The sequence below is a fragment of the Carcharodon carcharias genome, chromosome 14 (genome assembly GCF_017639515.1).
Source record: "Carcharodon carcharias isolate sCarCar2 chromosome 14, sCarCar2.pri, whole genome shotgun sequence".
NCBI classification, from domain to species: domain Eukaryota; kingdom Metazoa; phylum Chordata; class Chondrichthyes; order Lamniformes; family Lamnidae; genus Carcharodon; species Carcharodon carcharias.
In genome coordinates, this window is record NC_054480.1 from 37,923,693 (window position 1) to 37,935,761 (window position 12,069).

General features: G+C 46.6%; 1 protein-coding gene across 1 annotated transcript; it reads left to right on the top strand.

The window, feature by feature from the left end:
• The first annotated feature begins 5,437 nt into the window (after window positions 1–5,437).
• LOC121287517 (60S ribosomal protein L24-like) lies at window positions 5,438–5,911 on the top strand. The gene has a single exon (XM_041205450.1). The coding sequence runs from the start codon at window positions 5,438–5,440 to the stop codon at window positions 5,909–5,911; it is 474 nt and encodes a 157-aa protein (XP_041061384.1).
• The last annotated feature ends 6,158 nt before the right edge of the window (window positions 5,912–12,069 follow it).

Sequence of the window (12,069 nt, forward strand, 5' to 3'; positions counted from 1 at the left end):
TTAGACAGCACCTTCCAAACCCACGACCACTACCATCTAGAAGGACAAGGGCAGCAGATAGATGGGACACCACCACATGGAAGTCCCCCTCCAAATCACTCATCATCCTGACTTGGAAATATATCACCATTCCTTCACTGTCGCTGGGTCAAAATCCTGGAAATCCCTCCCTACTAGCACTGTGGGTGTACCTACACCACATGGACTGCAACGGTTCAAGAAGGCAGCTCACCACCACCTTCTCAAGGGCAATTAGGGATAGGCAATAAATGCTGGCCAGAAACTGAACTGGACTAGCCATATAAATACAGTGGCTACAAGAGCAGGTCAGAGGCAAGGAATACTGTGATGAGTAACTCACCTCCTGACTTCCCAAAGCCTAGCCAACGAAGCCTTGAATGAATAAAAAATAAAGAAACAAAGATTTCTGTGGTTTGGGGGAGGGTCATAAGTCTGGAGGCAGAAATGGATGGTTAAGGTATTGAAGGGATTTAAACATGGGAATCAGAATTTTAGACTTCATTGTTGTTTGGTAAAAAACACTATGGGTGGAATTGTCCCAGTTTTGCACTAAGTGCAGTAGTGGGCAGGAGAAAGCACGTTTTATCCACTGGCCTCAATGGCGGGTTTTCACGCCATATAATCCCAATCCTGCCTCATTAATTTGGGGGGTGGTTGTATTGTAGTCATATTGTCACTGAGACCCAAGGCAATACTCTGAGTGCCTGGATTCCAATCACGCCACGGCAGATAAAGAAATTTGAATTTAATAAAAAATCTGGAATTGCAAGTCAAATGATAACCATTGTCAATTGTTGTAAAAATCCATCTAGTTCATTAATGTCCTTTAGGGAAGGAAATTTGCTGTCCTTTACCTTTCTGGTCTACATGTGACTCCAGACCCACAGTAATGTGATTTATTCTCAAATTCCCTTTGAAACGGCCGAGTAAGCCATTCAGTTCTCAAGGGTAATTAGGCTTGGCAGTAAATGCTGGCCTACCCAGTGACGCTCACATCTCATGGACGAATAAAAAAAAATTATGCATTCCCAAGAAACACATGGGTTTGCTGGCAGGGCATCCTCTGATTCACCCGCCCCGTCATCACCTCAGGTTTTCAGTAAGCCAGGCGCCCTATTTAATGGCCACCCCAAAGAGCTAGCATTCTTCTAGGGATAGGAAGCTGCTGCAAAGTCATGGCTGCCAAAGGGAGGAAACATGCTGCCCCCAGATTTAGCAATGTCTCCCTCGAGCGTCCATTGGACACAGTGGAGGCCTGCCGCAATGCCCTTTACCCCCGCTCTGCGCAAAGGCCAGCAAGCAAGGCCACCAATTCTGCACAGGAGGTGGTGGCAGTGGTGGTCAGTGCCAACGCCCTGCAAAAGAGGGCAGCCACCCAGTGCCACTACAGGATGAATGATCTCCTCTGTTCTGCCAGGGTAAGTCACTCTTCTCATCACTCTCAACTCACAAACTTACAAACCCATCACACATCTACATGTGAATCCCATTCAAGGTACATCACTATTCACTCTTTCATACACACCTTGATTTGCTCTGCAGATCGTGTCCTCATCCTGTCCATGGCACCACTCACCACCCACACACGCCAGGTATCTTTATCATCTGGACAAACTGGCATGCAACAAAAGGGAGAAGTCACAGACTGCTAGAGGAATGCCTGAAATCAATGTCCTCACGGACTTTGAAAATAGAGTCATCCAGCTGGCTAGTGACAACCTGTACCGCCCTTATGCTGACGGTGAGGCCATCAGTGTTCAACCAAGTGAGGATCCAGCAGTGCAATGTCCATCAGACAACCATGCTGTGAGTCAGTTCCCCTGTTCCGCAGTCCCCTGCCATGCACTAATTATCCCTCCTTGCTTTCACAGACATATCTGAGAAACAGCTGAGGGGGTCCACGACCCAGGTCCTCGACTCAAGCCCCGAAGAAATGACAGAAGAAGAATCTGATGACACCCTCATTGAAGACCTGTCACAGCGCTCACCCACACCCTCCACCAGCACATATATACATACCTCAGTGAGACCTAGCTTTAGAATAACCGCGGAGTCACAATCTGGAGAGCATATCACACTGCCTGATCCACAGCAGGCAGTGGCAGGGACTTCCTGGGTCTCCGGCATTTGGAAGACTGCTGGAGGCCAGAAATTTGCTTAATCGGAGTCAGATGAGGAGCCTCTAAACTTAATCATACCTCAGTTTCTGAAGCTGCAAAGGCAAGCTCAGGAATATCAGGAAGGGATGTCCGCTGCACTCCTCAGATTGCAAGGCACGATGGAGGAGACTGTCCACTTTCAGTTTGATGTGATAGTGCCAGCATGCCAACGCATTGAGGTCAACGCTGATAGGATGGCAGCCGCCATGGAGATCTTGCTTCAGGACATCGCTCCTGCACTGCTGCATGGGCTGAACTCCATCGCTGATGTCATAGTTGGCCACCAATGGTGTCAATGCGAGAGGGGTGCGGGGAAGCTCGATCTCACTCCAGCTTCCCCTTCTCCTCAGGTAGTCAGCCAGGGTCCCTTGGGTACCCATAAGGAGGAGGATCAGCAGGCGCACACCCTGGGGCCATCTACCCAGGTGACTCCGGGAGTGTCCGACCCATCTGAATCCCCTCTCTCTGTGACCCTAGCAGTTTCAGCTCCACAGGCTGAGGAGGATGCCATTGCCACACAGCAGGACCCCGAAAGCAGGCCAGGGCCCTCCAAGAGGACGCCCACCAAGGTCACCACATATAAGTCGTGACAGTGAGCAGGCTGTCTCCAAATCCACTGTGGATGTCCGGAGAACACCTCCATGGCAGTGTTAGGAAGGTTAAGAAAATGTAATTGAACAGCCTGGGCACGGGTGTTAATCACTTGTACATAATGTTCACTATTGTAAATAAACTACCAAGAATGTCTCCTTGCCTATAGCTCCTTGTTCTGATGGGCAGCATTCGTGTCACTCAGATGTGACACGAGTACTGCCTTCGTCCCTGTACAAGATAAAGATAGTTGTCTCAGTCCAGGGTCTCTTCCCTGTGCTTTGTGCAGTCTTCTCAGCACACTGATGGTGTGCCTTCACAGTCACTGGACACTTCAGTCATGCCTGCACCTCAATGGGGCTTATCATTGCTGCACAGAGTTCCGTCATTTTCTCTGTGTTCTCTCAGCACCTATGAGGTGCAGCAGCCCCCACCCCCCCCATCACATCAGCATCTTTGTCCGGTGACAGTGTGGTCCTGAAGGGTTCAGCTCACAAAGGACGCCGTAGGATCAGGAGAAGTTAAAGTTTCCTCGCTCAATCTGAAAGATATGACCCTGTTTACAGAGTGCAAGTGACCTGCTATTAGCCAGACAGGAGTCAGACATTCACTTAAGTTATGTGAGGATCTATGGAGTGTCCCCACTGCATGTTGTCATCATCCTCCTGGAATGTAAGGACTATGGACATCCGCTGCGGCTCCGTGGCAGGAGTCTTATCACAGAGGCTATGTGCGCTGCCGTCAATCAGACAGGAGTTAAACATTCACAGATGCTGTGTGAGGATCTATGGTGTCTCTTCACTGCACTTTGTCATCATCCTCCACAAATCTAGCAGCTATGAGGGCTTCCCAAGTGCACCTGCCTCATCTGGCCAGTGTGTTGGCATCATCGCCTTCATCCTTGCCTTCATCCCCATGGATGTCCTCCTCATTGGAGGAGTCGTGCAGCTCCTCCATCTCCTCCTCAGCCAGCTCCTCCCCCAATTGCAGCGCCAGGTTGTGAAGGGTGCAGCAGACAACAACAATGCATGACACCCTCTGTGGACTGTATTGCAGGGCTCCACCAGACTGGTCTGGGCACCAAAACCTCATTTTCAACATTCCAATGGTTTGCTTCACCAAAGTGAAATTTGTAGCATAAGTCTTATTGTACCTTCTCTGCTGCATGGGCATCATCAGCCACGTCCTCTGCGGTGGCCCTTGTCCCTGAGGAGCCAACCCTGCAGCCTCTGTGGACCCTGGAAGATGTCAGGAATTTGAGACCTACTGAGAATGTAGGAGTCGTGGACCCTCACTGGGAACCATGCACAGACCTGCAGGATGCGTTTGTGGTGGTCGCAGTGGAAGCCGTTGCGTTGGTGTAGTTGACCGCTTGTTACCATGGAGATCTGAGAATGATGTGAGTGCAGTCAATGGCACTCTGTACCTGTGGAAAACCAGAGATCTACACAAATCCCAGCACACTTGCTTCCTGGCTTTCCTGATCCCAGGTGAAATGCACAAAGTGTGCGCCTTCACAAATCTGGCGTCTATGGCCACCTGGATGCATTTGTGAGCGGAGGCTTGCGATATCCCACAGAGGTCACCTGTGGAGCCCTAAAAGGTCCCACTGGCATAAAAATTGAGCACCGCGGTGACTTTCGCGGCCAGTGGCAAGTGGATGCCCTCCATGTCCCCGTGGCGACAAATCCTGCAGCAGGTGGCAGACCTGGGCGACCTGTTCCCTGGACATGCGCAGTCTTTGGCGACACTGATTCTCAGTTAACTGTAGTAATGACAGGCACTGTCTGTAGAGCCTGGTCTAGCTAGGTGCCGATCAGCAAAGCCTCACTTTGGTTCTTCAGTGGCGGGTGCGGAAGCCCCAGCCGCCCCTTCTTCTTGAGAGTGGTGTTCCTCCCTCTGTGCAGCCAGGCACCTCCGCCACCCTCTTATTCTTCGTCTCTGCTCCCTGTAAGCCGTGAATCATACAGTTAGGTCACCAGATCCTGATGTACTCCTCCTACAGGATGAAAGAGAGAGACCTATGGGTTAGCATGGGTGTACTAAGAACCTGTCTTGGTTAAGTTTGAATGCTCCTTAATGCATCCCGGAGAGTGCTGGCCACGACTTAGATGACCAGAGTTTAGTGTGCTGCATGGCTGCCTGAAATGCCACCCACCAGCCGCCCCACTCCACCTGACTGATTGGAGGCAGCGTTACCCACTCAACTGTATGCTGCACTCTCAGCTCAGGTGCAAGCATTCTTCAAACCTGCACTGTAAGGCTGCACTGTTAGTTTGAACCATCAGGAGACTGGTCCAATCTGGAATGATGACATTGCAAGGGGCTGTGAGTGCTTCCACCAGTGACTGCTCCATGGGCAGCTTTCACAAGGAGGTTGTACAACTTGCCCAGTCATCCAACTGTTCTGCAGTCCACTAAAATGCTCATTAGTTTGCAGTCTGTAGCTGATGGGTGAAAAGCTCTGGAGCATTTGGTGGCACTTTAATGCCTCTGCATTGTTTGACTGGGCAGATAAGCTAGAGGCCCGACTCCAAGCATATCAATGTGGCTGTGCCTGAACTGTGTCAGCAGCGGAGGAATGGTCACGTGACACAAGGTTTCCCTAATGCATGCCAGCTTCCATTCCCACACCCCCCTCACCGCCCCGCTTGTACACTACCATCATGAAGGTTGAGCTCTGCAGTTTTAGTGGGTATAAAATATACCTGGGTCATATGAAGCACTATGCCAGAATTGATGGGAAGGTTTTCCAATTCATGAACTCAAAATGTGAGTCAGCCTTCCTCGCCAAGAGAAACCCTCAACAAATCAACTGGACTGCCTTGTACAGGTGCAAGCACAAAAAAGGGCAGCTTGAAGAGATTCAGAAAAAGCACTTCTGTCGTGCAGTAAAGTTCCAATGGGCTATTACTGGTGCCTCTTTTGCTAGGATTATGACTAAGAGGAATCAAAAGCCTGAGATGCATAAGGCTCAATGTGAACAGGCAATCAGGGCTGCCAAGGAGGCTAAGAGAGCCAAAGCTGCAACAAAGAATGTCAGCGCAGCTACAGCTAAGGCTATTCAGAAAGCAGCGCCCAAACAGAAATTTGCGAAGCCATTGAAGTCTCAGGCTCCACGTGTTGGTGGAAAATGCTAAATATAACAATCAATTGTTGATGTAAAATAAAACCATCAGACCAGGCTGCCTTGCCCCGCCACAACTCGCCCCAGATGCAATGCACCCTTTGGCCCCCCAACTCATCCGAACCACAGTGCAGTCCTTGCCCTGGCACTGCACTGCCAGCCAACCGGGAAAAAGCAACTTGTCTGTACCCTCACCTGAATGCACAGCGCCTCAATCTTGAAGTTGAAGGGGCAACCCTTGCGAGCGCTGCACAACGTTCACACACACTCAGCTCCGAGTTCCCCTTGAAGTTCAGCTTGCCAGGTGCATGCCTTTTAAATGCTGTTGTGAAACACATTGGTTTTCAATCATGTCAATGTGCCCAGATGATTCAGCGTGGGGGGATGATTCTGGCGAGCTAGGCTTCTAATGATATGCAAATGCATTAAAATGACGTTCCCAACAAGCGGCAGTGGGAAACGTGGCCTGCCATTGATGGGCGGAGCATACCATCACAAACTGGTTTCACAACGCCGTGAAACCGATTTTTGGCATTCCCGCCATGTCCGCTCATACTAGCCATGACACCCAACGCCAACAGGGACAGAGAATTCCAGCCTATGGATTAAAATCTGCTTAGCAGTTTGAGGCTGCAGCTGAAGTATTCAGTACTTTAAGATCATTTTGTACCTGTAAGCAAGTGTGATAACTCATGTGATGTCTGGAGTGTGACTCCTGCAATATAGCTGGACTCTGATATCTGGAGTGCGATGAAATTTGCAGAATCACACCAGTAGTAGGGAGGTCTTGTGGCACAGTGGGTGGTGTCCCTGCCTCTGAACCAGCAGCTCTGGGTTCGAGTTCAAACCCAGGACTTGATGGCCAAGGAAGCAGCATGCATAATGCAGGCAAGCAGCTTGAGAAGCAATACATACAAACATACAAATTAGGAACAGGATTAGACCACTCAGCCCCTTGAACCTGCTCCACCATTCAATAAGATCATAGCTGATTTGATTGTAACCTCAACCCCACGTTCCTGCTTACCCCTGATAGCCTTTCATCCCCTTGTTAATCAAGAATCTATCTATCTCTACCTTTAAAATATTCAAAGACTCTGCTTCCACTGCCTTTTGAGGAAGAGAGTTCCAAAGACTCACAACTCTCTGAGAGAAAAGAATTCTTCTCATTTTTGTCTTAAATGACCGATCCCTTATTTTTAAACAGTGACCCCTAGTTCTAGATTCCCCCACAAGAGGAAACATTCCCCCCATATCCACCCTGTCAAGACTACTTAGGATCTTAAAGGTTTCAATCAAGTCGCCTCTTAGCCTTCTAAATTCCAGGGGATACAAGCCTAACCTGTTTAACCTTTCCACATAAGACAACCCGCCCATTCGTGGTATTAGTCTGGTAGACCTTCTCTGAACTGCTTCCAAAGCATCTACATATCTCTTGAAATAAGGAGATCTGTACTGTACACCTGATGTGGTCTCACCAGTGCCCTGTACAACTGAAGCATAACCTCCTTACTTTTGTAATCAATTCCCCTCACAATAAATGATAACATTCTATTAGCTTTCCTAATAACTTGCTGCACCTGCATACTAGCCTTTTGTGATTCATGCACTAGGACACCCAGATTGCTCTGAATCTCAGAGCTCTGCAATCTCTCACCATTTAAATAAGAAGCTTCATTTTTATTCTTCCTGCAAAATTGAACAGTTTCACATTTGCCCACATTTCACTCCATTTGCCAGATCTTTGCCCCCTCACTTAACGTATGTATGTCACTTTATAGCCTCCTTATGTCCTCTTCACAATTTACTTTCCTACTTACCTTTGTGTCATCAGCAAATTTAGCAACTATTACTTCATTCCTTTCATCCAAGTCATTTATATAAATTGTAAAAAATTGAGGCTGCAGCACTGATCCATGTGGCCAACCACTTGTCACATCCTGCCAACCAGAAAAAGAACCATTTATGGCAATTCTCTGCTTCCTGGTAGCTAGCCAATCTTCTATCTATGCCAATATGTTACCCCCTACACCACGGGCTGAATTTTTCCCCCATTGGGGGGGGAAGTTTAAGAGCAGGTGTGTGGAGATGCGCCTCCGATCAGCGCCCCCAATCAACGGGTGCCGCCATTTTATGTGGGCAGGCAAATTAAGGCCCGCCTAGTGTGATGTCCACAAGGAAGCGCTATGCGCTCCCTGTGCGGGTGGGTGGGGGGAATCCCTAAACCAAGATTGCACTCTTTCACTCATGTACATGAAAGAGAGCAGTCATCTGCCTGAGGCTAAGTGCTGCCTCAGGGAGATCGGCACCAAATTTAAAAATGTTAACAATAGAAAAAGAATTCCCCTGACATGTTCCCTCATGTGACACTGTCACATGAGTTGAGACATGTCCATCACTTTCATTAACACTTTTATTAAAAATTTAAAATCCTACATGAAACCTCATCCCGCCTGTGGATGAGGTTTCATGCTTTTTCTAGTGCCCGCTAGGGCTCCTGGCCTGCCCGCCAGCCTTAAGATTGGACAGGCAGGTCCATTAAGCATTTTAATTACTTTGTCAATGTCCTCAATTGGCCATTGACAGGTCGGCGGGCGCACAGCTGATTCAGATGAGTCCCCACCCACCTGAAACTTGAAATGAGGTGGGATGACGTCGGGAGTTCCGCCGGACGTCATCCTGTGTCATTTTACGCATTGACAAGGGGGCCCCACCCCCTACTCACTGACTGGGAAATCCTGGCCCCTGAGTTTTTACTTACCCCAATAACCTTTGATGTGGCACTTTATCAAATGCCTTCTGGAAATCTAAGTAAAGTACATCCACCAGTTTCCCTTTATCCACAGAGCATGTGACTCCTTCAAAGAACTCCAATAAATTGGTTAAAAGTGATTTCCCTTTCACAAAACCATGTTGACACTGTTTGATTACCTTGAATTTTTTCTAAGTGCTCTGCTTTAACATCTTCAATAATAGCTTCTAACATTTTCCCTATGACAGGTGTTAGGCTAACTGGCTTGTAGTTTCCTGCTTTCTATCTCCCTCCCTTTTTGAATAAAGAAGTTACATTTGCTATTTTCCAATCGAATAGAACCTTCCCCACATCTAGGGAATTTTGGAAATTTAAAACCAATGCATCAACTATCTCACTAGCCACTTCTCTCAAGACCTTAGGGTGAAGTCCATCCAAACCTGGGGATTTGTCAGCCCACAGCCCCAACAATTTGCTTAATGAAACTTCCCTGGTGATTGTAATCTTCCTGGGTTCCTCCCTCCCTTCAATTTCCTGATTTACAGCTATTTCCAGGATATTATTTGTGTCCTCTATAGTGAAGACCGAAGCAAAATACCAGTTTAATTCATCCGCCATCTCCCTACTTCCCATTATCAATTCCCCAGATGCACTTTCTATAGGACCAATGCTCACTTTGTTAACTCTTTTTTTATTGAAATATCTATAGAAGCTCTTACTATCCTTCTTTATATTACTTAATAGTTTTTTCTCGTATGCTAATTTTTCCCTCCTTATTAATCTTTTTGTCATTCTTTGCTGTTCTTTATATTCTTTCCAATCTTCTGACCCGCCACCCATCTTTGTGTAATTATATGCCCTCCCCTTGCAATATTACTTCCTCATTGGAATGTATCTATTCTGTGTATTCTGAAATATCCCTTTAAATGTCTGCCACTGAACTTCTATTAACCTAGGCCTTAATCTCATTTTCCAGTTCACTTTAGCCAGCTCTACTTTCATGCCCTCATAATTGCCCTTATTTAAGTTTAAAATACTGGTCTTGGACGCATTCATTTCTCTCTCAAAATGAATATAAAATTCAATCATATGTTCACTGCGACCTAGGGGTGCCTTCACTATAAGGTTATCAATTAATCCTATCTGGTTGCTCAATACCAGATCTAGTCTAGCCTGCTCTCTGGTTGGCTCCAGGACATGCTGTTCTAAGAAACTATCCCGAAAACATTCTATGAACTCTTCATCTACGCTACCTTTGTTCCATCTGATTTCTCCAGTCTATATGTAGATTAAAATCCCTCATGATTATTGCTGTAACTTTCTGACAGGCTCCTATTATCTCTTCTTTTATACTGTGCCCTACCATGTGTTGGGGGGCCTGTACACCACTCCCACAAGTGACTTCTTGCCTTTATCATTTCTCATCTCAACCCAAATCAATTTTACATCCTGGTTTACTGAACTTAGGTCATCCCTCTCTAATGTTCCAATATCATCAATAATTAACAGAGCCAACCATCCACCTTTTCCTAACTTCCTGTCCTTCTTAAATGTCACATACCCTTCAATATTCAGCTCCCAATCTATTCTCCTGTAGCCATGTCTCTGTAATGACTATCAAATCATATTAATTTATTTCTATTTGTGTTATCAGCTCAGCTGTTTAGTTCTGAATGCTATGTGTGTTTAGATACAGAGCCTTTAGCCTTGTTCTTTTATTAGTTTTGTAGTGTCTAGCATTATCTGCTAATTTAGTCTTAGATTTGTACTCTTTGTCCCTTGCTGTCATGGTCTGTTTCTCATTTCCCATATATACCTTTCCCATTTACCTTTCTCTCTTGCCTTGTCTCTACTCTTTGGTTTACCACATCTTCTCATATTTGATCCCTTGCCCCCACTATTCAGTTTAAGCCCTTCTCTACTTCCCTAGTAATGCAGCTCGCGAGGACGCCAGGCCCAAGACGCTTCTGGTGTAGACCACCCCAATGGTACAGATCCCACTTTCCCCAAAACTGGTCCCAGTGCCCTACAAACTGGAAACCACTTCTCCCAAGCCACATTTACATTTCTCTAATATTATTTATCCTATGCCAGTTTGCATGTAGCTCAGGTAATAATCTAGAAGTTATTACCTTTGAGGTTCTGCTTCTTAATTTGGTGCCAAACTCCTCATACTGACTATGCAGAGCCTCCTTCCTCATCCTAAGTCATTGGTACCTACATAGACCACAACCATTGGATTGTACCCCTCCCACTACAGGTTCCTCTCCAGCTCTGAGCAGATGTCCCAAACCATGGCACTGGACAGAGAACACAGCCGTCTGGACTCTCGCTCTTTGCTACAGAGAACAGTGTCAATCCCCCTCGCTATACTGTCCCCTACTAGCATTTCGTTCTTTTTTGCTCCCCCCACTTGAATGGCTTCCTGTACCATGGTGCCATGGTCAGTTTGCCCATCCACCCTGCAGCTCCCACTCTCATCCAAACAAGCTGAGTGAACCTTAAACCTATTGGACAATTGCAGAGGCTCACACTCCTGCCTTCTGGGTCCCCTTACCTGCCTCATTCACAGTCACACCCTCCTGTCCCTGATCACTGACCAAATCAGGAGCTCCTATCCAAAGTGGTGTGACTGCCTGCTGATATAAAACATTCCCCCACCCTGATATGTTGCAGAGCCTGCAGCTCAGCCTCCAGCTCAATGACTCTGAGCCAAAGTTCCTCGAGCCGCAAACATTTACTACAGACGTGTTTGCCCTGGATCACAATGTTATCCAAGTGCTTCCACATGCTACAGCATGAACACATCATCTGCCCTGCCATCATTAATGTGTTTTAAATAATTACTTAATTACATTAATCTCATAATTATGTTGCTTTATTATATGTTTTATTAACTTTACCACCAATTTATATCCTATTTTAAACCATAGGGATAGAATAGAACTTAATTACTTACCAGATACTCACCAAACAGCCAGCTCCTTTTCCTGTAGTAGAGCAAGAACCAATTCCTATGAGGTGAGAAAGATAGAAAAATGAAATGAACTTCCTTCCCCCACTTCACCAAACTCCCCCTCTCACCAAACTCCAAGTCTAGCACAGCTGCACACCGTCTGCAAATCCTTCCAACACATGCCAGTAGCAGTTGGTAAGAGTGAGTCAGTCATGTGATGGAAAGAACATTGGAGCCTCCACCATTACTATCCAGAACTTCAGACTACTTGCCACAGCAACTTGGACTCACTGAGTGAACTCTAACACGCTACTACCACACCTGTAGTGTAGAATTTGAAGATGCTGAAATACTATTTTTATCCATTAGCAGAGATAGACATATACTACAAATATGATCTGTGGTGTGTTGGTCATGATCAGAAATATAACCATTACTAATGGTGTGGTTCTAATATACCCAA

Excerpts from the sequence above, each read along its gene's own strand:
- LOC121287517 (XM_041205450.1), top strand. The coding sequence starts at position 5,438 with ATGAAGGTTGAGCTCTGCAGTTTTAGTGGGTATAAAATATACCTGGGT.